The 24,899-nt window shown below is 40.9% G+C and overlaps 1 protein-coding gene across 5 annotated transcripts in view; it reads left to right on the forward strand.

Annotated features, from left to right (window-relative positions):
* The first annotated feature begins 1,481 nt into the window (after window positions 1–1,481).
* The window catches only part of MARK1 (microtubule affinity regulating kinase 1), a 56,660-nt gene continuing 33,242 nt past the window's right edge, over window positions 1,482–24,899 (forward strand). For all 5 annotated transcript variants that reach the window (XR_009277137.1, XM_058834434.1, XM_058834436.1 and 2 more), the window contains exons 1-2: window positions 1,482–1,871; window positions 24,163–24,366. Coding sequence is in view for 4 of the 5 variants with exons in the window: in XM_058834434.1 (XP_058690417.1) it covers window positions 1,821–1,871; window positions 24,163–24,366 (255 nt within the window). In the remaining variant the exon portion in view is untranslated. The remainder of the gene's footprint in view (window positions 1,872–24,162; window positions 24,367–24,899) is intronic.

Genomic DNA, 24,899 nt, shown 5'->3' on the forward strand with positions numbered 1-24,899 from the left:
AGATGCATATATATGTTATTTTTAAGTAATGTATAACAGTCAGTGCTCTTTCACGAGCACAGAAGAGCTTCCTGAAGACAGATACACAACCCATGAAGTGCCCTCCCAAGTGTTTTCCTAAGGAAGGTTTTCTGGAACAAGGATTGTGTTTACAGAATTTATGAAGATGTTTACAGCCTCAGCTACACAAATCTGTCAAAATATTGCAATGGAAATTCAGACCCACTGTTTTGCTTCTGGTGCAGGGGAAGTTGGGGGGTTTCTTGCATTTTTTGCAGATTATTTTTAGAATTTGGTGAAGGGTTTGGCTGGTTTTCCAGCAAAAGCTGCTGTTGTGTAAACACTAGTAACTTCTCAGAGACAAAAATGCGTGTATGGTTCTAATTTTAAGCACATGAGGTCACTGGTTAAGTGTTCAAGGACTGTGAGCTGATCGGACATGAGCGGAGGGATGCGCTGAACAGTCTTGTTGATCCCATTTCAGCTTCAAGCAGGTAAAGGAGGCTGGCGGGCTGGGTGAGGTGCACAAATAAACAGTTTGATTTACACAGACGCTCTGATGCCGACACAAGGCTTTACAAACCTCCAGAGAATCCATGAAATGCAGACGAAGCCGTGCAAGACGCAGAAGGGCGGGCCCACTGCCCTTCTTCAGGCTCCTAGTTACCAGAGACAACGGAGAGCCAAGGAGGGACAGCTGCTGGCAATCCACTAGCCAACATCAGCGGCCCCAGCACGCCATGGGCTCTGTCCCACGGCACACTCGCAGGGGGTTTGGGGTTCCCCAGGCCACCGACTGGCCGAGCTCCGCTGGCTTTCTCCGAGACCTCTCCATCCTGCCAGGCTGAGGGACACGCCCGGTCCTCCGGCGGCCCCTGAGCCCGGGGCACTGCGACACGCCATCCCCTCGGCCGAGCATCGCACCTGGCTCCCACAGAGGCACAGGCTATCCCGAGCTGGAAGGGACCCACCAGGACAGTCGAGTCCCACTCCTGGACCTGCACAGGACAATCCTAAGAATCACACCATGTACCTGAAAGCGTTGTCCTAAAGCTTTTTGAACTCTGTCAGGCTGGAGCTGTGACCACTTCCCTAAGGAGCCCGTTCCACCGCCCAACCACCTCGGGGTGACGAATCGTGTCCTGATATCCAACCTAAACCTCCCCTGACTGAGCACCAGGCCATTCTCTCGGGTCCTGTCACTGGTAACCACACAGAAGAGATTAGTCCTGCCTCTTGTTGACTGTGAGGTCTCACTACACTTCAGCCCCCGGCCCAGGGCGCGCTCCATCCAGGCCCCCGCCCAAGCTGCGCCCGTGACGGAGCCGCGGCTACAGCGGCGCCGGCGCCACTGCAACGCCCGCCCGCCCGCGTTTGCCGCGCCCGCCCGCACCGCCCGGCGCTTCCTGCGGCGGGGCCGGAGCGGCGGGGGCGGGCAGGGGGAGGAGGCGGAGGAGGAGGAGGAGGGGAGAAACGGGGAGGGGAGCGAGGCGGAGTTGGTGGTGCCGCCGCCGGATGCTGTGAGGAGGCGCCGCGGCCCTCCTGCGCTGCCGGTCGCTCACCTGAGCGGGCAGGAGGGCGGGGGAGGAGGAGGAGCCGGCGGCCGAGCTGTGCGGAGCCCGGCGGCGGCGAGGCGGGCGGAGGGGCAGCCAGGCGGGCGGCCGGGAGAGGCGATGGCGCCGGGCGCGTAGCGGGCAGGAGGCCCCGCGTCCCGCCGTGTGCGCCCGGTTGCCGGCGGGGGCGGCCGGCGGGCTCCGCCGAGGCCTAGGAGCGGCCTCTCCCCTCGGAGCGCCGGGCGCGGCGCCGCCGCGGCCCGCACGATGTCTACTCGCACACCGCTGCCCACCGTCAATGAGCGGGACACGGAGAACGTGAGTGCCACGCCGGGACCCCCTTCCCTCCCTGCCTCCCTCCGCCTCTCCCCGGTACCCGGTGGCGGCCCGGCTCGTCGTGCCGCCTAGGCCGAGTGCCCCAGGGGCGGGCGGGCCGCGGCCGTGCCGGCACCGCCGCCTGCCCGCGCCCCGGGCTCCTCCATGCGGCGCTGCCGGGGCGGGTCCGGCCCGCCGCGCTCCACGTCGCCCCTGCCCGCCCGCGGCCCTGGGCCTCCCGCGGGGAGCCCTTCCGCAGCCCCTTCCAGAGGTGTTGGGCCGGGCTGGGCTGCCCTTATATGTCCTCGGCTGTCGGCACACTCGGGCTGCTGGCTGCGGGCCCCCGCCGGCGAGAGGCCTGTAGCCCCTGCGGGCGGCAGCCGGGGTGCCCCGCCTTAGGGCGGCCCCCACACACAGCACCTAAAGCGCCTGCCTTGGGATATCCACTTGTGGGCTGTCTGGCCGCCTGGCACTTGGCCTTACTTCACCTTTTGGGGTTCAGCGGTACTTGCTCTTTGTTCGGTTTGCACCTCCAAGACGGTCCCTGGTTGTTGTATTCCTTCTTCTGCTTTGCTTTGTGTTGCCTCTGAGAGAGGCTGTGGTCGTGTCCTTGGTTCTTCCCGAGTTCATTGCATCTTCTTTTGTGCTCTGTTTAAATATCTTTGCGGTCTCTTCTGCTCTGCCCGGACTCAATGGAGTTGGTAGCACAGTGGTGTTCTCTGCTGTGGTGGTCCATAGAAAATAACCAGTCTTGGCTATGACTGGCAGTGTACCTGAGGAATGCTGGACCGTGTCTGGTCCTGTCCACCAGTGATGATTATTTACGTAGGTGGTAGCGTAGGGGGTGTGAAATTTTCCTCTTGAGTGAGGGGACCAGTGTTAAAAGCAATGTTGTTTGCAGTGTGTATCCTTAATTGCCTTTGGGAAGGTGGCAGAAGGAGGGGGAAAAGGAGTCATAGGAAATATAACACATGCAGTAATCCCCACCTTCTATATGTGTGGAAAGTGATTGGTAAGAAATGAAGGAAGATGGCCTAGTGGGCTAAAACGGGTTAAAGAAGATGTTTGTATTGCATCAATCTGTTCTATAGACGTTCTGGCTAGTAGCAGGAGCTCCTGAGGTTTGGTATTGTACAGGCCCAAACAGTAGTGCCTTCTGAATAGGTTACTGACTGGTATGAAATGAAAAGTGAATGTAAGATGATTTGAAAGACAAAGATAACAGAAAGAGGTAATATATCTAGAGAAGTGAAACCCTAATGTGGTGAATTATTGTAATGAGCTTTTAGTATCAGTGGAAGTTTATTTGATACAGCAGTATCAGACTTATTACTAGTTAAAGCAAATAGATGAGTTTGGTCTGTCCTTACTCTTCATGGACTGATGAGCTCTGTGTTGTTGTAAGAGTAAAAGCAAGTCCTTGGGATGAAAACTTCGATTTGATTAAATGATAAAGTCCAAGTTTGCATGATACGTGTTACTCGTGAGTATCTATTTCAAATGTAGAATGTAGATAAGAGATAGATGACAGGAAAGGATAAGAAATATTTATGTATATATCTGGTAATACAGTCCATAAGACTTGCAAAATTTACATAAGGCAAATGGAAATGTTTTCAAATATCATCATCTTTTGTGGAATGAAAACTTCAAAGTGTTGGTCTTTAATTTAGAAAATATTATGCTACTCGTGAGCGCTCAATTTTGACACCTAAGGAATAGTAAGTGTTATTTTTTTACTATTTAATTTCAGGGAATGCATCAGGCATCTGAAACACCCAGGTTGGTACAGAGTATCAGAATACTCAGAATTGCACATTTGCTTCTGAAAACCTTGGTGTAAGTCTGAAACCTTACACTAATGAATATAATCTTCTAGCCAGATAAGCACCAAACATCTGTGCAGTTGTAAGTTCCCCAGTCTGCGCAGAGTTACTCCAGTGCTGTCATTAGTGGGTGTCTGCAGGATTTTGGACCAGAGACCTTGAGCTCTGCCTGTTGGGCAGCCTCAGGAAACCATCCTTGCTGCCCGTGGTGTCTCTTACATTAGGCCTTTGGCTGAAGTGGCAAATGTAGGATGGAGGAGGAGTAGGTGGTCCATTGCTGACTTCCTGATCAGCAGCATTCCTTGATTTAAAATGGATTCTATGAGGGTGAGGTGAGACTCTTAAATTACTTTTAATGTGCTTCCTTTTGCTAATAAACACTAATGGACTGGGGAACTGTTTATGCTGGTGGCTCATGATGGAAAAAGTCGAGCAAGTAAGCTCTGGGTAACTGAGATGGTGAGAAGTTGTAACTAAAGGGAGAAGTAATTAGAGTGAAGAATTAAGAAGCAGGTTTGGGCCTGGTAAAAAGTCCAGCTCTGTAGTGCATATTTCCAGTTTTCCAGTATGTATATTAGCAGAGCTCTCCTGAGCAGCTAATGGTGATCTTCAGGAGACGCTCTTCTCTTCTGTCTGGTGCATGTGGACATCTTGCAGTGTTGCTCCATTGTGTGACTCCCAAGGGACATACTGGAGCTCTGTATCCCAGAGAGAGCTGATTGATGCTTCTAAGTACAGCCCTGTGTGTGTGTCCAGCTGTGCTCTGCACATGGGGTGAGGTTGTTGCACGAAATCATGGGGAGCTACCCTGCCACCACCACCCCCATCTCTTGGCAATGGCTTTCAGTTCTTTGAAATAGAAAATAATTTTAAGGTGTGATTTTCTCAGTGATTGTGTAAGTATTTGTGTTATCATTTGAAAAACTAGATTATAATATTGGATATAGCACCTATCATAAGAATATACCTTCCTTGAGGAATTTCAGGAGTTCCTGATGGGATGGATGAAAAACTTGCTTGTTTCCATAATGCCTTGTGCCTTTTGTCCCACAATGCCCTTTGAAAATATTTTAGAAGGGATAAGATCAGGTAGCATATTCCTTGATAAAGTCTTATCAGAAAGCTGGAGTGAAAAGAACAGGAACTGGCAGCAAGGGACAGACAACAGGTGGAAGGAGCAAGGGCCTGGGAATCATCAGTGTGTGTGTAACTGATTGGTCTGCCGTGTGGAGCTTCACACTCTTTTTCTTTCCTTTGCCTTTTTGCTATTCCTGACATCTCCTAGTACTATGTTTAGCTTCCCTAGGATATGTCCATAAGTACTTTTCACTGTAAACATTATTTCTCCTTCACAAAAGCTGTGTTTAAGGAAGCAAAGTAGATTACGATTATCAAACACTTATTCTTACTAACAGTTTATTGGGAATCTTGGGGAAATTAATGGATGGAGGCAGTACTTTATTTTCATGTGTATTACTGGATTTCAAGTGAGGGGTAAGAGTGGTATTCAAAATAATAATTTCTCTGTGTTTTGATTTTGTACATGTAACTATTTACAGCCTCCTCTTGATACATTTTCATAGGCTGTGACAGGTAGTGTATCCCTGCATTCGAACAATTGCACTTGGGGTTAGTTTGGGTGAACCGAGCTTCACATCTCTGCTGTTGCTGGAAGAAAAGGGCAGGAATCAAAAGCTTTGAGCTAGAGTATCTCTTCTGTTTTCATTGAGTTGGTATTAATTGATGAAAGAGGGGCTTTTATGTTTTTCCCTTTGTAATGTGTTGCCTTGTATTGTATCATTAAATTGAGGAATGGTTTTCCTGAATTAAGGCAAAAGAGAGGAAACACATAGGTGGTATATTTTCTTAGATGTTTCTGGGAAGCTCTGTGTAAGAGAAGATGCAGAGATTCAACAGTTGGCTCTATACTACTTGCTGTATAGTACTTTTAGTAAAGTTAATGAGAATGCTGAAAGTAGCTTGCTTTTTCTGACATAAGGAGCTCTTAGTCTGGCATAAGAATACATGGATTTTTTCTTCTATAGTAAGTGTAATTTAATCTTTTGAAGGCATTACTATTATTTAAGAAGGTATTGCTCTTTAATTGTGCTGTGGTCTCACCTATTTTTAAGGTTTTATTTTGTTTTGTACTTTTTAGATACCTCAGAGTTGTTTAATTCTGCTGGAGCAATCTGGCATGTTTACAGTGGAAGAAGTAACAAACAAGGCAGGAGTGCTGGATGATAACTCTGGCCAAAGTCAAGGAGGAATGTGGGAATTGTGGTTTTTCTTACCTAGCCAGTGCTATATGAGAATGATGGAGATGTCATGGCAGGGGAAGTTCTAAGAAGGATAAACCCAGTGACCTATGATCACGTGATTTGCTTCATTATCATAGAAATAATTATAGCTTTGACACATGCACACCGGTTTGTGGGTTAGCTATGGGACGGTGACATCTCGGGTGCCAGCTCAAGTGGGTGTGGCTAAGGTTGCCTTTCTGACTGGGGAGCCTACGAGACAGCTGCATTTTAAAGAGAAAAGAAGTCAAACAGGGCAAGAGATAAGAGGATGCAATGAAATGGTCAAGTCGGGATGATAATGATTACACCATGTTTAATTTCTTTCTGGGCTTTTTTTTTTTTTTTCTGGATTTGCTTTTGCACAATAAGAACACATGGTTTTGATTTGGACAGAGGGGGTGTGGGAGAAAGTATCTCACAAGAATTCTTTCCTTCAGTGCCTTAAGCAGAAGAATGGCCTAATTTCCAAGCCTTATGGGTTCAAGAGTACAGCTGTATCTTTCTTATCCACAGGAGATGGACTTGAGCAAAGTGAAGAATGCCTCTGTTTTTTCCTTGCAAGTTTATTTTCCTTGATCATAAATACACCATTAGGTTCTATGTTTGTTTGAATGGTAAGAAGAGAGGGTATGTGCTCCTAATCTTATTTTGAAGGTTTGTGTTTTCTCTATGCAGACTTTTTCTTGTTGTTATTTTGCTTCACATCTGGACCAAGCTCCTATGTTGCGGGGGGAAAACACGCACTGAGTGTAGAGAGAGCAAGGTTCATTTTGAAGTTAACCTTCTCTGTGGATCAGAGAGTAATGTGCCAGGTGATACACATTTAGTTTCATTTTCTTTATGTAAAGGGGAATACTTTGAAATATTGAAAATGTTCATGGTTCAGTGTTCTTTCTAGGCAACACGAATGAGTGTAAAGTGTTAAAGTTCAAAAAGAGTTAATGCAGTTGGCTTGTAGTATTTGTTTCATTTCATACTTCATGGGGTTTTGAGATCCATAGGTAAACACAAAGTTGGATTGTTTGTGGTTGATGTTCTGAAAACTGTACTTACATGGTCAGTGGACTTAAACACTGAACTAGGACAAGGAGAATATGTTCTAGGAAAACTGACCAGTGGAGTCTTGACTTTTGCATATTTCTGATCCTATGGGCTTTGTTTATATTTAGAGAGATTTACATATTTTTTAATCTTGGCACTTGAAATGTTTCAATCATTAATAAAGGCAGGATATTTTTTTCCCCAAGACACCTGATTACATCTGCAAACTAATATTTCTACTCTGTGTTAAGTTTCTACGATCACAATTGCTATTGCTCAGCAGAGGAATCTCCTGCTAGCTTCTAATGGATATCAGTAGTTTAAACACAGAAAAAGTAGTCACTTAATTTTTAATTGCAGATACTGTGATTTCTCTAAAATTATATTCTCAATCAGTGATTTGTAGTTGTACTTGTGGAGTTTTTCTTCTTGTTCTCAGAATTTAGGTAGACTTGGGCTTATTATCTTGCTGATGCTTGAGAGAACTTTAAACAGTGTTCCAATAGAGCAGATTAATTGAGAAGCTATCTCCTGTAAGGAGATGACTTTGCTATTAATGCGGAGCTAGAAGACAATAGTGCAGCTGAAACCCTGAGACAGGTTTCTCACAGATTGGCCTACTCACAACTTGAGAGTTTAAGCAAACTTTTCATATGTTGCAATATCCAAGAGAAAGCATTTTATCACTTCTTTTTAGATTTTATCTTTTTGGAACTTCAGCCTGTCCTTTATTTTAAAATACATGTTTACAGTCTGTGCTGCCCTCCAGGTTAAACATACTACTTGTAAGCTGCTGCAGTGACAAGTTTCAAATTTAGCTTATTTATGTTGTGGTTATGACACCATCTATTTTTTTGTTGTTGTTGGAAACACAATGCTTGCTTTTTGTGGTTGGATTTGTTGTTGTGTTTTTTTAATCTTTCTGGAATTTCAGAATAGGCAAAAAATTTTGTTAGGATTTCACAATTTTTTTCTGGGTTTTGATTCTCAACTGTTTACTCTGCTCTAGATAGTGGTAAATTAGAAAAAAATGTTTTCCACAGTTGACTGTTTGTGAAAACAGCCATGAAAACAGGAAAGTTTCATTGAAACATTCACATTGTTCAGTGTAATGAATATAATGCAACTCAATCTGAGTTTTAATAAGAAGCTCTTTCTCTACATCAGCTACCAAGCCTGATTAATTGTTAGCATTTCTCTACTTCTTTCACATTGTAAATTAGCTTTTCTTTGGTGTGTTCTCTGTGTTCAGTGCTAAACTGAGCTTTAAATTGGCCCAGTTGTATTTCATGTAAGAATGAATCATCTTTGTTTTTCTCTGAATAACTTAGTAAAATAGAAAAATCAAAGGCTTGTTGAGATCTCAAGGTCAGTTTGAGACTTCATAGCTGAATGTGATGATTCAGGCTTAAATTGTTTTGGTGACCATCCTAGTGAATCTGAGGTTAAAAATTCCAACATGATAAGAGGGCCCTTGTTTTTGAAGTACATTTCCCTGTGACTATTTCAACTTTTAGTTCCTAAGTAGTGACCAAACATGCTATAGCTATTGCGGGAAAAATTGAAGGCAAGAGTGTTTAAAACCAAACTCTGCTTGTCATAATCCTGCTTCTTTTTTTCTTTTTTTTTTGAAAAAAAAGTTCAATTGGTTGGTTTTGGTGGTGGGGTTTTGTTTGTTGGAGATTTTTGTTTTCTATTTGTTTTAACATAAGTACTTTTTTCAGGGATGGCTTGCTTTTCTTTGCTTTCTTTTCTTGCTTTCAATGAAAACAGCAACTTCTGCTGAAAGACGTATGTTCACAGTTGTAATAGAGTGCTTGCACAGTTAAATTCATCTGGGCTAAAATTAACCTTAAAAGCAATGAACCAGACATGCTCATGGAACACTTCCACAGCTTAGTGTCTAATGATTGATCAATAGTTGTATTTATGTGAAACCCAAAAGCATGGGTTTATTTGGATTCTCTATAGAGTGAAAGAGCATTATGTTATTCCAAAATTCTCCATCTTATCAGTACGGCTGATGAACAGTCACTTCCCTTTGCTAAAATCATGGTGGAAAGCACGTTCTCTTGCTGGAATGAGTGTGTTTGTAGGTTTTCAAGGTCTCTTGTTATGCTGTTTGTTGTATATGGTTTCATGAAAAAGTAATTTTCCTTTTTCCATCTTGCTGTTCCTAACCTTGTGGGATACCTTAGGTAAAGGCTGTGATGTCAGAATGAGAAGTGGTCTGCACTCCACTTATTTGGTTGGCATGAATGTACCTTACAATTAAGATGATTTTGTAAAGAATCTTTCATGGCTGTTCAAGATTTAAGTGCTCAGTATGAATGACTTCTGTCCCTTTGTGTGCAAAATATTTCAGTTAGCAAAGTTCTATAAAATTGTATGATTGCTGTAGAGACCTAAATATAAAATATAGCAATGCAATGTGTGTTGAAGAAAAGGGTTCTTTTTCACTTGGGTTCTTCACACTTGGCTTCTTCAAAAGCCTGACGGTATCTCAGAAAGAGGACTCTTGGTTACAGTAAGCTTTAGCTGGAGTAGTTTATATTTCCAAGATGTATGCCCAATCTAAAAGAGCATTGAATGGCCACATTGAATGTATAATGATTTCTGAAGTAAGGGTTGTTACACATAATGAAGTTTTACTGAGGTCACAATGAGTCAGATTTGTGACTTTGGAGCAGCCTCTGCCTTGGTCAGTTGTTCACCCTACTGATGTGCTAGGAAGACACAGAATACTTACCCTCCTTTTTGTTTAAATACCTGTAGAATTCACAAAAGTAGCAGAATGTTAATCAAAGCAGAGAATGATGTCCAAACTTAATATGTATTTCAAGTGATCAAACATAAGGAGTTTTGTCCAGCTGACTTGCAGAACTGTATTTTAAACATACACAGTGGTGGTATGTTGAATAATGGGACAGAACTTCACTTCTGGTGGAAGCACTTGTGTAGTACATCGGTGTTTGTGTAGCTGAACATACAGAGTTACTGGATAGCCTATGGCAGTTTTTTGCAAGAACAGATAATGATAATATTACTGGTGACAAAGTCTAATTGCTTCTGTATTATAAAGTAAAGTAGTGCATGATAACTTTTAAAATCTCAAGCAGCTGCAGAATTAGGCAAGGTTGTTAGAGAGAAGTGATATCTTTTATTAGACAGATGTGGTTGAAGAAAACAGATGAGATTTGGATAGTAGCAGGGCTTGCTGGAAAAGCTCTTGCCTAAGGTGAGACTCCTGGTAAAACCTGTAATACCTCTGCTATGCTTCTGTAGGAGGGCACACACCTCACTCACAGTGCAGTAAAACACCACCTCCTTGTAAGCAGAGGCTCAGCCTTAATCACTGGGGTAGAGTACTATTTTAAGCTCTCCTGGAAGGTTTCCTCCTGGATTCCTCCCTTCCCCACTGTTGGTTCTTACCTTTTGCATTTTAAGCCAGTGCTGAAGAAGAAAGTAACAGAAAAATAAAGTAAAACATCTTTTACTTGTCTTCATGCAGCCTTTTTTTTTCAGAAGGGAAAAGACCATTTATTTGTTATCTTAAGGTTGTCACATAGACAATTTCTGTTGTTTAGTCCCTCAAAAATTTGACCAATGTAATTTTAAACCCAGTGCTAGTATGTAGATTGCCATCACATCAACTTTATCCTTACATATCCAATATCTGTTTTTCTAAGATTCCGACTGACTCTGTTGGTAAATTTGCTGGCCATTGAACCCCTGCAATTTGCTATAATCTCACATTCTCCCCCGCCCCCTTTGTTTTCTCCCCCATTTTGCTTACTAACGTGCTTTTGTGCTGGAGCTTGGCATACTCATTGCCAGCTTCCTTATGCTTCTCACTCTTTCTGGGACCTTTTCCAGTTTTGCTCATTTAATGACATAAGCAAACCCAATACAAAGCTTTATAAAAGCTATGTAGTTGTAGCTCCTGTTTATCCTTCAAGTAATACCCTTCTGTATGAATCCCAAGGACCATTTCAATGTGGCAATAATCTGAATTGTAAAGCTAAAGGGAGTGCAAAAATTCTTTGCTGTGGGTGGGGTGGCAAGACCTGTTTCTGTGTTGGGGGCTCTTTAAAATATTAGCAAAAATTATTATTACTACTTGAAATATTCATCAGTTAGACCATATTTTTCTCATTCTACCTTTTCTTCCCTCCACCTTGGTAAAGTTACTGGGCTTTCTTCTCTCAGATAACAGCAGGGAGTAACCAAAGCTTCATAGTGATTACTTAGAACATAACTTTTATCATGTTCTCTTAGAGATTTTCTCCATATGCTCAGATACATGAAGAATTTAATGGGTGAGAGTTGCAGAGCTGGAGAAGGGGAGGGGAGGGTATATTGCAGGCTGTGTAGCAGCAGTGTAAATTACTTGTGCTTAAACACTAAATATCTGAAATTCCTTTTGAGAGTGCATGCTTGGCTTCAGTCATATGTAAGTATCTTTCTACTTCTTAGATGTTTGTCTTCACTTAAAATAAGTAGAGGCATAGCTCAGAAATTCAGAGAATCTTATGTGTTAAGAGGAGTCTTGTTGCAATGGAAATTACCTTAGTCTGTGAAATGCTACATTGAGCTCTTACAGAGGATATGGTTGTTTTCCACAAATGGATTACATGTATAATGTATTTACTCATATCTCGTTCCAGATAACATTATTGATTTGAGGTAATATAATTCTTTAAAGCATTTGGGGTTTTATTTAGCAATTTTTTCCAACAATAATCTGATTTTCTTCCCCCTGCCATTATAGTAAGGACAGTGTACTGGTGGTTAAAAAGAAAATCAAAGAATGTCTTTACTTGTTGGAGGACTAAAATATTATTTTTTTCCTCAAGATCAGATGTTTTCCTTGAGATCAGACTCCCAAAAGAATAGAATTTTTAATCATTCAATACAATAAAATGTTTACAGAAATATTAATAATACTGTTCTGAGTAGTCTTTAGCAGAGATACTTATGTATAATAGCTTTTCAAATTTGTTTTTCTTAATTTGATATTAAATGAAAAAGACTGGCTGCTTTTTAGACTTCTTTCTTCCAGTGATAGGCATAAGATGCACATGAACAAAGAAAATTTATGAAAGCCCTTCACAGTGTAACTCTTGCTCCATCTACTGCAGAGTCCAGTGAAATCTTATCCTCAAACCTGGTATGAGCAATGAGGGTTGAGCTAATATAGATGTTGGAATTAGTCAGTGGAAGACATAATTATTATCAGAGAATGTATGCCTCCAGCAGTGTTTGTAGTCAGGCTAAGGGAAATCTAATCCCATGGCCTGTGCAAAGCAGGCTGATAAAATTGCATTTAAAGGTCCTTTTAAAGAAAGCTAAAATACAGCGCTGGTATAAAAGTCAAGTTTGATGTTTCCTAAATGCTACAAGATAACTTACTATTATTGCTGCTGCTGCTGTTAGTATTAGTTTTTATGTGACCTTTGGTATTGGCTGCAAGCTTTTTCCCTGTTACTCATTACATTAATTGTGGTGTGTAACATTGTTTCAATAGAATAATTTTCAAGTGGAGGTGTCGAGGGTTCTGGAGTGGTTCAGAAGAGATAAACTCCAGACTCCTCTGTCCCTCTGTTTCCATTACTTTCACAAAATAATTATTAACCTGAAGAAGCTGAAGTAAATGCAGCACTTGACTATTAGATTTGAGTTATGATCAAGTAAAGTGTTAATGGCGCATCAGCCATTTTCCTAATATTGTCTTGATTTAATTGAAGATTAAACTCTGGGAGTGACAGAGGAAAAGAAGAACGCAGACTGGGGGACTGTCAAGTTTATTGCCTGGTAGAACAGTTAAATATTGGAGTTAAGGATACCTCCAGATGTTTTTCTACACTTTCTCCAAAACTGTCTGATTTCAGGTCACCTGTTGGATCATAGGAAGGCAGTAGAAAATGAATACATTCTTTAACTGATAAAAAGAGGAAAATATTTAACCCAGTAGCTGTCATCCCAAGAGGCTGGGAGCATTCTAGTTTGTTTGGTAAATTAAAGGAAAAAATAAAGTTACCAGCAAGCCTGTGATAGTTCAGGGATTGCAATGCTTCCTAAAGGGATATGTGATTATCTCTTCTTCCATGCTGTGGCTTTCCTCATCTTTTAAGAGGCAAGGAGCATTTTAGCAATGTGGGTTGGAGAAAGACCCTTGGCATATTGGTGGTGGAAGAGAGAACAGAACATTGCTGGCTGCTCATCATAACACTTGGAAAAATTTGGTGTGTCCATTTGAAATCTGCTTAGGGATGACTTTCTTTTAAGGTTTGGGGATTGTAGAAAATTCTCAGTTTCTGCTAGGGAGGTTGGTATAATCCCTGTTACCTGTGACATTGCCATCAGGTCCCCATGACTTCCTTTGCTTTTTTGACTTGTCCTTCCTTGAGACTGAACCAAATTAATTCCTGTTTTCATATGAGACAGCATCTGATTCAGTATAGCACTTCAGCTGGGGATTTCCAGACATGCTGCTGTAGAATTATCCAAACTGTTTTGATGTCCAGCTCAGGACAGAATCAAGAGGTGCCCCTGCTAATGGTGGGCTGGAGGCTACTGTTGCTGCTACTGATTATTTGATGTGTCTCACCATCCAGATAAAGAAGTCTGAAATGCCCAGTTTTTACAACCTGCAGGCTGGGCTGCTGTGTAAAGCCCACAACTGGGAATCTGGGATTCCTCACCCGCAGATTGTCAAGGACTCTAAAGAAGGTCATACATCTTTTTTCTTGCTGTTGGATTGGCTGCTTATTTAATGACTGTATTCATTTTGAATACATACTAGATTTGGTCAAACCTCTAATCACAGATTATCTGGCTTGTCTTATTAAGATTTACCTATATATATGTGTGCATTATTTCTTCCACATTTTCCTAACTTGTTATTTTCATGGTCTGAATAAATGAAGTATCTGATGGTTTTAATATTTTCTTTGCATCCTGTGATTTATTTTTTTTTTCTTTTACCTCCATAGCCGAATTATGTTATGTGGTCTATTAAATTTGTTCATGTTTTTTGTGCTTGGTTTTTACATCTCAGTTACACTCATGTGATTTCTGTCCATGGTTTGAATTCAGCACATTGACATCTATCTTCTGTGTATGTTTGGTTGTCAGTATTTATTATTTACTGTATTACTGCATCTTCCAGTTTAAGACAGCTAAAGAAATGTATTCTTTTTTTCTAGCTATAGTACATATTTATTACATAAATTTGCAAAATCTTTGCAGAATATTACTGCTGTTTGCTTTTTTCTATGTATCAATTTAGCTTCCTAGTTCCATGTATTTCTGGAGTGCTACATTGCAGTAGCACTGCAATTGAATCATTGAAGTCCAAAGGTTAAAACAGGGTGGTCGCATGAGTTTAGGAACAAGGGGCTCTGTGGATGTTGTAGTCTGAGCTTTGTGGAAAATGCACTCTTTGGTCATAAGATAGGAGCTGGTCCAAGGGCCAGACACTGTTTGGACAGCTTAAAGTTAAGCATAAATCTGTACAAGGCTGGGAATATATTTGCTAAGTTGAAATGTGGTATAGCATTATCTGGATAAAGGTAAATAATTGCTACAGCTCAACTGAGGACGTTTTATTTGATCTGTTAATTAACACTTATGTGAAAAACAAGGTAGAGAGCATTCGGCAGAAGACTCTCTTCGTTTTGCTGTTTGTTTTGTTTGAGTTCACCATGTCCCATCCAGTTGACTCGGATACGTGTTCACAATCTCCCTGTGCTGTAAAGCATAGTTGGTCTTCTTGAAAGCATAAACTAGGTTTAGTGGTGTCCTTATAACTTCATCTGCGTCTCCCACCATCAGGTCACGCTCTGCTAGCCTGTTCTCAGGAGACAAAACTCTTGCAAATGAATGCTGCTTGAGTGCAGACGTGTTGGTAGAAATGTCCATGCCAGCTGAGGTGCTTCTTCCTCTTAGGAAGGTGTTCTGGTTTTCCTGTGTGAAAGTATGTGTTACTCTTCAGTCATCCTTATGTTTATGAATGACCCTTATTCTTATGAAAAACAAACAAAAAAAGTCTTCAGAATGCTAGTTCTGATGATATTCTGGCTTAAATATGAAAACCACATGTCTTTGACAGATGAGGTCCATTAGGCCCTCTGCAGCTCAGTCTTCTGAGACAAGGCTTGATCCAAGACTCATACCAGAAGTCCTTGGCTGCAGAGCGGTGGACCAGCACATCTTATCAAACTTTGAAGGTGAAGGGGCTGAACTGGTTCTAAATGCTCTAGTGCAGTAGGCCATGAGAGTGCTCTTCAGGTCAAGAAGGATTCCCTGCTGCTCCCTTGAAGGCTCTGTGGAAGGGCTTGAGATAAGCCTTGTTAATCTGCTGTAGATCCATGCTTTCTATTCCCCTCTTCTGTCTAGGCAACAAGTTAATTTTGAGAATTACTTCTAGTTACGTTTACTTTGTATGTACTGTATTGTATGAAGGCAATTAAGATGAGTCTCTGTATTCTTCAGATTAGACTTCCAAAACCCTAAAAGGAGCACGTCAAGAGAATATGGAAAAATCATGCTGAACATTGGGTAACGGCATTTGAAACAAAGCTTGATGTGGTCCTCAAACATTGCAGTCCTGCATTGCCCAAGACAGTTTCTTTTCTAGGACATGTGTACATCAATTAGTATGTACTACTATCAGGTTGGATATTTTAATTGGCCATCTCATCACTTTTTAGAAGCTGGCTTTACTTCAGAAAGTTAATAAGACCTTGAGGTAATACAGTCTTCAAAATGAGATGGTGATCTGTCTTGATGAATTCATCATTGGATCCACTGGATGATTTCAGTAATGGACACATAAAGATTTTAGAAATACTGTCCAGCTTGCCTGGAGGAGGAACTTCCTCTTTTGTGTGGCAGTGTTGGGGTGCTTTGCCGACTCATGTCATCCCTAAAGGGGAGCTTCTTAAGCTCACATAGTGTGCTCTTCTGAGGGTAAGCAACATGAGTAAGCAAGCCTGTTTAGTTGTTTGTGGGATTGTTTTTGTTGGTTTGGGGCTTTTTGTGTTCTGGGGGGGGTTTTGTTGTTTTGGTTTTGGTTCTTTTCTGAGTCCTTGTGTGTTTTTACCTTGTTGTGGAATGGGAATAAGTATCTCCTAGGTAAAGTTTCACTACTGGTGTCAATTTGCCTTTGGATTATCAAGAAAAGTAGTGTGATCAATTTTCTTTTCCATGTTGTTCCTGTCCTGATAGCACAGTTCCACAAGAGTTTAACATAGAGCTGATCCCATCTTCCCTGTGCTGGGTGTTGCCTTTTGTCCTTGTGCCTGCGCTACTGCTGGGGAGCTGTCAGGGGGTGCCTGTGCTCCCCCTGGAGCTGGAGGTGACCCTGGCAGCAGAGTTGGGTTTGTCTGGCTCGGCTGCCTGTGCTATCTGTCTGTTCTGCTGCCCCAACAGTAGTGGGATTGTAGGTGTGTGTATGGGCATGAGAGCAGTGTTGGATCAGCTTCAGCAACCATCATGCCACATGGGGACTTGTCCAGAGTTGTTGTAGGTATGTGGTAGATAAGGAAAAAATGTCCATTTCATAAACTTTGAGAGGAAAAATGAGTTGCAGTTCAGAGCCTGGACCCAATTAGCTGCTGTATCCTTTCCTTCTGTAGGAAAACCTCAGATGGCCCAGAAGAGTGGTTGTTTGATCCTGAGTGTCAGACATGCTTCACACTCTAATCTGGCTGCTCTTTTGTGAGTAAACCTTGCCTCCTGCTGCTGTGTTCCTGTCTGGAGGCAAGCCTCAGGTTTCAGGATTGCAGTCTCTAGGCTGTAGAAACAGCCCTTTCCCCTCAGTTTTGAAATTTGATATTAAAGTATTTTCTACTTCTTGAGCCCTGCAAATGCTTGAGAGGCTCCATGTGCTTGACATGATCCTGAACTGTGTGTTGTTTCATGTCTCCCTTCTTCTGCCTTTCATCAGGCCAATTGAAAAATGACCTGGCTGCATCATTTATAAGTGCAATAAAAACTCCTGCCAGTTTCCTTTGCCAGAAGTTTCCCTTTCTGGGTGTGTTCGTGTTCTTGTTTGGTTGGTTCAATTAACAATCAACATTCTCATTTAGTTTTCTTTTTGTTTCACAGAGGATTTTTGAGCAAACTGTGGGTGCTGTGGCATTCAGAATCAGTAGTGCCCTGCAGCTGCTTGTGCCTCCAAGTGCTGGCAGGATGTTCTGGGAGAGATGGGAATGCTCACTGGTCTCTCTGTGGTGGCAGGTTTGAAGATCTCATGAAAAAGTCAAAAAAGATTGGCGAGGTTAAACTGTTCACCTCCTGAGGAAAGAGTAATGGCAGGCAAGGAATGTTGAAAGAACTCTTGTCTGTGAAGGACTGTGTTTAGGTGTGTCCAGGAGGCTGCAGGAATAGTCTTGTTCCTTCCTTCACCCTCCCATAAGTGCTTTCCTTAAAAAAAATACTTTTGTGTTAGGTTTCATGGGTGAGGGACATTTGACATTTCATTTTGACATGATAGGAAATGTTTTACTCTTTTCCTTGATAGGGCTGATGGTAATTTCTAGTACTGTACCAAATGACAAAGATGAGTAAACGAGGATTTTACCGAAACTTTTTTTTTTTTTTTCCCCTCTCATGTTGGTTCCACCTATGGGTTACTGCAGCAGCTTTTAGCTGGCTCATCTCAGTTTTCATGGGGCTACAGGGAGGGTTCAGTTTTGTCCTAGCAATTAATGGAGATGATATGGGATGGCTGTCCTGAATTAGCCCTGGAAAATCTTGTTTGTGTGTTTGGGATGAGTCAGGAAGGAAAGTGCCAGGTTGAAATAACTGTGCCAATTCTGAGTGAAATGGAACAAAGGCAGGAAGGTCCTGTTCTGCTGCACCTGCACGCCTGGCCAGGCTGAGGGCTTCAGGCGCAGGGAGAGGAGGAAACATGTTAGCTGAGTTTGGGTTACAAGACCTGATTTCATGCTATGGAGGTATTTGTTTTTCTGAAATGCTTTGGCTGTCATCTTGGGGGTGGACCAGCACATTTTTAAGTTTTTTTTATCCATCAAATAAAAAGGATCTGTAATTCCATGTGATAATGAACTCTACCCTTCCATATGAGATTACTGCAGTGTTTAAAAAACTAGGGAATGACCATGCTATACCATGCACAGGATTAATACAGGTTGGTGTAACCGTATGAAAATTAGAAATTGACAATTATTCTAAAGATCCTTTAGTATGAAATCTTATTAGCTGTGTCTAGTTCTGCACTGCTAGATCATGGGATCTTTTCTTTCCTAGATGGCTTCAAGTACGGAGCTGTAAGCATTGCGTCCTGTGTAACGCGAGATGAGAAAAACAATTCTGTCTCAAAGTTAACAGACTTGTTTCTGTATGTCTCATATAGATCCACATATGTTGAGTACTTAAAAGACAAACAACAAAACCCTAAACAAAACAAAAACCAGCAAAACTTCCATGGGGCTTAGATCTCATAGTAGTGAGCACAGATTAAGATTTACTCAGTGCTCAGCATAAGTTTACCTGTCACCTTGTACATGTCTGCTTTTAGAAAGGGAACGCTATTTTTCTATTCACATTGGGGGATTTTTTTATTTCACCTTGTAGTAGAACTGTTTTCCTGTTACCACTGAAGTCGTCTGTGAGATACACAATATTACTACTCGGAAGAAAAGGGAAGAGACGCAAAATTAAAATGAGGAAGTTACTTTGTTTAGTGTCTCTCTTGGTGCTGTATGGTTTGGAGTTTTTAGAAAAGTTTTATAAAATGCTTTGCTGAGTTGCAGCATCAGTTAATGAAATGTTTGGGTGTGCTTGACTCAGGCCAGCTTTATTCAAATTGTTATATCTTATAGTTGGTAGATTCAAGCTATTCCAAAAGATCATGTCTGGCATTTTTACAAATTAAGTAAGTGATCTAAAGAAAAGGATGCACATGCGCATGTTCAATTGTTTTCTTCTTGCACTTTTGGAAAGTGTGCATGAGCAGGAGATGGGTACATTCTCCATTTTGTCACAGTTTTGACTGATTCTCTTCTTTGTCTGCCATGCACTAATCTTGGTATCTTATTTAAAAACTAATTTTTTCCTCACTCCATCGTTGTTGCTTTGTTTTTTTCTGAGCTTAGTCCTGCATATTATCCCTTCCTTCAGTGGGGAAGGTTGGTTGCTTTGCATTTTGGTGGTGTTTTTAATAGCAAAGTTTATCATGCATTCACAATCTAGTATGAATTTAATTACTGTGAAGTAATTATGAAAAAAAAATCATGTGTACATATATTCAGTCTTTTAAACTGCCCCTTCAAAAGCACTTCTTCACATATCTGAGAGGAAAAATTAGATAGTGCACTATTAGAGCAGAGGTGCTTTAGGAATTGCAGTATGTGATGGGTACATGTGGCAGGAGTAAGGTGTGGTTTTGTGCAGATGTGAGGCTTACCTGAAAGGGGAGAGAATCCCCTTCTCCTGCCCCTAACTGGGGAATCAGGTACTCTAATTGTGTGCAGTTTGCATCATTCCTGTACCACCTGGATGCTCTTGACACTTGATGCAGAACAAGCTTATCTGAACATCTTTGATGGTTTCTACTTTGAGGTTTACCATGAGCTTTCAAAAAATTGGCCTCTTCCAGTTTAGTTTGATTGTTGCTTCAGCAGAAATCTTGCTTGAGGTTGCTTGATAGAAGCTCTTACGTCCTAAGGAATAATGACAGACAGCAGCATGACAGCAACTGGACATCCAGGACAATATTTCACATCTCTCACCCCTTTCCTTTCCTGGCATTGTATTTTAAGAAACATCTAATTTTATGTGTTTATTTCTAGAGACTTTATTTTATGCCGACATAAAACTGAGTATATCAGGAGTCATGTTTATGGTGTACTAGTAAAGGAATGTTTCCCACTACATTATAATATATTAAGAGCAAAGCTGTTGCAGATCAGAACTATTTAGAACCCTTCAGATTCCTTCTGTCTGGGCTAGCTATTTTGAAAAATATTTGCAAAATATGACAGCTGTTACAAATGCTCATGTGTATGGCACATGCTTGTAAATGGTAGGAGTTACAAATATAAAAATTGGCTGCAAGATACATACTCATGTCCAGGACAGGATAGAAAATACCAAGAGAGAAAAGTGTGATGATTTGCCTTTTCTAGAACTGCATGTGCAGACTTTGTCTCCATTGCCTGACTTTACCAAGGAATTTGCCTTTTGATAAATCAAGATGGGGAAAATTCAGGACTAAGAGGTTTGTTTAATCAAGTGAGGTGTGTTTGTAGGCAGACTGATGTGTGGAAATTACCCTCTTACTATGAAGGACTATGGAGGCCTTCAGTGTTGTTTGAGAAAGGCTGTGTGGATTGGTGACTGGAATGGTTTGGGGGAATTTTTAAGACCAAGCTGTAGCAGCAGTTAATATAGGTGATGTTGTAAGTTTGATTACAGTGTATAATCCCTGAGAGTACCACTCCAGTGACTAGTAAGTGGCTAAAGGATGCTGAATATGTAAAGTAGTGAAACCCACATGTTGTACCTACTTGGTGGGGTTAGTTCTTCTGCACTTTCTTTGAGCTGATGTGTCTGGCCGTCAGGTCATCTTGCTTTGGCAAAGTTACCTTGGGTAAACAAAGAAAATGATAGCTTTGAGAAGCAATGGGTTAGGTTAACTCTCTTGTGGTCTTACTGCCCTTGGCTTTCTGTAACAACCCTGAATGTTTGATGAAACACATCAGAAACAGAAATAGTATGGAGCAGTAAGTGTTAATAGAGCTCTCTTCTTTTGTGATTTAAAATTGAATGCTAGAAATACTTTTTTGAGGTTCCTGAAAAGGTGGATTTTGTTTTGCACAGGTTATTTTCTTATTTTAAAATACTTGACTAATGTGCAAAATACCAAAATGCTCTAATAAACTGTTTCAGCTCTAAACTTGTTACTGCTTCACCCTATTTTTGTTTAAAATTGCATTTTATTTTAAGAAACCTTTAATTTTGTGTGGTTATTTCTAGAGACTTTATTTTACACTGACATAAATTGAATATATTGGGTCATATTTATGATGTGCTAGTAAGGTAGTGTGTCCTACTATATTTTGTGCGTGTGTGTACATATCTATTTCTTTATATATAAGAAACAGGGTATCTAGTGAAATAACAATCTCTGATTAAAGCCCTGTGTGGGAAATGCAGCTTGTTGGCTGGAATTGTTTTTAGATGACAGTGAACTTTAAGGAGCGTGTTGGTTTTTACAGCCCTCTTGTTTCCAGCACCCTGAAAATTTTCTCAGAATTTAGAGATTGTTCTACTGAAATGGCATTTTAAGTAGCCACATAGTAGCTGATGCATAATGAATGAAGATATTGTAATGGACAAGAAGGATCTGAAGACTATGTAGCCTGGCCTTCTAGACAGTGTGGATGTTGCATACTTCTGTGAAATTCAGCTTTAGTATTCTTTGGAAATAATCTTTGACATACTGTTATTTGACCTTGATTTTTATTTTTTTTTTGACTTCTTAATCTTTTGTTTCAATTTCACTGGATGTTGATTTCTAGAAGTTGATAAGTTTCTACTTGAAATTTGTCTTTACCTGCCAACAATAGCAAGTTGTTCATGTGCAGAAAAGAGGCCTATTGCAAAAATAATTTGAATTTCATTCAGTGATGTTCCAATTCAGAAATTGTATGTATTTATTTGTGTGGAAAAAACTAGGAAATTTGACCTTCTTTATGCATGATTTCTGTCATCCTTGGGCATAGCTGGAAAGAATGGTTGGTTAACTCTGAAGAGAATCTGTTTGTGAAGAAATAATTAGGAGCCATCCGAAGTGGCTTAGCTTTTCTGTCACAAAAAGACCAAAATCCAGAATCATCATGACCGTGAACCTTACTACTTTTTTCCCCCTCTTCAGGTTTTGTCCTGTTATACTGTCATTTTGATTCAATAATGCTTTCTTTGTTTAATCTGTATTTAAATGATCTATCCTGTGAAGGCATCTTCCTTTTTGCCCATGGCATTGGTTGAGTCTGTCCAGCTGTTTCTCTAAGAGATCCCTTCAGGTATCTGCTGGGGGTAGGCTAATCCTGTGAAGCATATGAAATTGGCAACTGATATTAGGATTGCTAATGCTTCTGGTAGGCATTGTATTTCCTGTAGTGAAGATGTAATTCACTGAGCAAAGAGGCTCAAAGACTTCTAAACCTTACTTGTGTAGCGCAGTGCTGTAGCCCTGGATTGGGTTCTAAGTACAGCTGAAATATTCATTGTTAGCACCATAGAGGTACTGACTTTGCAGGGTGTATTTTTAGGGGAGACTTTTCTTTGGGCTGTGGTTTATCATGTGTGGGACTGGTGTCCGATGCTGAAGGAATGATTCAAAGCCTGTTTGCCTGGAGCTGCTTTTCTGATCTTCACTTCCAGAGTCCACAGAAAACATTTTAATGATGTGCTTCTAAAGAGTAAATACTATTACTAGTGTGTTATTTCATAACTGAATAAATTTGTCTGATATACAGAATCTAAACATGCCTGGCTTGCTTAGTTCTCCAGTAATTTGAAAAACAGTTTAGCAGTGAGAGTTACAGTGGTACTTTGCAGAAGGACTCATGCAATGAAAAGACAAACAAAATTATATTTAGGGCTGTTCTCTTGGCCATAGTGAATAATTAATAATGCTGAAGGTGATGTAAGCAGGGTTGTGCTACATTTGGGAGGAACGTTCTGGTTGTGGTATACTCCTTGTTTTTTCCGGTTGTGTTGCAGCTGTTTGCTGCTTTACTCGATTCCACTACTGCTCATGTCCTGAAATAATCTTGCCCGGTTCAGTGGGACTGTCTGTAAAGCCTGAGTGTTTACAGGTGGGGATTGATCCACATTGGATTCAGTCTCCCAACAAATGCACACTGAAGCTGGAAGTACTGCTTTAAATTCTGGTTGTATGTGAAAATAATTCCATTAGGAATGATGGATGAGATCAGCACAGCCCAGTGTTAGGTTGGATGTTGGGAGAAGCAGTAAAACTCCAGCTGCCCTCAGACTCTGCTTTCAGCTTAAGGTCAAAGATCTAGGAACAGGCATGTTAGTGCTCTGTACAAAGGCATCTACTTTTTAATTGAGGCAATCAGTATTGGGAAATATTCAGGTGTCTGTTGGTGCTTTATGTTTAGCTGGGAGTAAGCATGCCTTTCTGCTACAAATCTAAAATCTGCTCTGGGAAGACACTCTTTCTACCTCCAGTATTTGCCAGCCTTCAAAGTCTGTAGCTTAAAAGATTAGAAGCTAAATTTTACCTGTTAAACATTTGTACCCATCTGCCACTCTTAGAAAGTATTTGAAATACTGAAACACTTAGCACTCCTTTGACATTTTTCATTACTTTGGTTTCTCCTTGGAACAATTCCAAGCCCCATCTGTAACTTGCCCCTTATATACTTGGAAGTTAGAGTACAGAAGCACTGCAGACTTCAGTGACTAACATTTAATGTGGGATGATGTGTTGGCATGCATTAAAAATAACTTCCTTTTAGTTCTTCTGACTTCTGAGATTTAAAATATTTTATGTGATCTTATGGAGTTTTAAAGAATAGTTATTTTTAAATAAAGATGTAGATAGTTTGCTACTTGAATAAGAATTTAAAAGATGCGAACATGTTTGGGGAACAAAGCTTACTTGAAAAAAAATATGGTGATGTCATTTGTCTGAAGAAAGTTAACAAAAAATAGAGTGAAACCTTGTTTCCAAATATGCTAAGGTACAAGTATATTTTGTACAGCGTTATTTTTAAAAGACTAACTTTGATTATGATTAGACAAATTTATCTGCAACATAGTGCTATACTGTGTGGTTTAGCATGTTTAAAAAAGCCTGTAATGGGTTGTAGATTGCTGCCTAGATATCTAGTTTTGCTTTTGGAGCTGGTAAAATCTTTCTGCAGCCTTTTTTGTGAGACACGTATCGAACTCTGCCTGAAGCATTTTTTCCTTAGGCTGCCATCCAGAGTTATCAGTTATATTGTAAAAATTAAACAAATTACTCCCCTTTACACCTTTTAATGACTGTGGTCTATTCTGTTGCAATTGTCTAAAATCCAAGTAGCTAAATTCCCAACTATTTTGTCTGCCTTGCAGCACACCTCTGTTGATGGATACACTGAACCACACATCCAGCCTATCAAGTCAAGTAGCAGACAAAATATCCCACGATGTAGGAACTCCATCACATCCACAAATGAGGAGCATCCTCACATTGGAAATTATCGCTTACTGAAAACAATAGGAAAAGGAAATTTTGCCAAAGTGAAGCTGGCAAGGCATGTGCTTACTGGAAGAGAGGTAAGCCTTGGAAAAAAAAAAAAAAAAGGCTGATAGTCTGATTCTTCTTTAGCTATCTTTATAATAAGTATTTATTCTAGAGGCTGTTTCAGGATGTAGAAGAAGTTACCTGACATGCCTGAGTTTCCACCTAACCTCCCACCCACACCCTTTTTAAAATATAGCTTCTTGGTGAAAGGATCAAAATGTTTGTTGTGCATCAAATGGTATTTTGGGGCTGGGAAGGTGTCTGTTCATCCCCAAGCATTTCTAAAACTGAAATGTATTGAGGTGCAGATTTCATTGATATTGGTGATTTGTTAATAGATAAATCTTGTGTTTGGAGGGCCTGGACAAGATAACAGTGGACAAGATAACGTTGTTCAGTCCAAACAGAGACAGAAGTATAGAACTGATGCTTTGGTGGCCAAGTTCCAAACTCCTGCTCGTAAATTTTAATAGGTTAGGGAATTTTGTTTGATTAAATGTATGGAAGTAGACATACATTCATGTTTTAGAGATGCATCTATGCTCCTACTCACAAAAATATATTT

The sequence above is a fragment of the Poecile atricapillus genome, chromosome 3 (genome assembly GCF_030490865.1).
Source record: "Poecile atricapillus isolate bPoeAtr1 chromosome 3, bPoeAtr1.hap1, whole genome shotgun sequence".
Taxonomy (NCBI): domain Eukaryota; kingdom Metazoa; phylum Chordata; class Aves; order Passeriformes; family Paridae; genus Poecile; species Poecile atricapillus.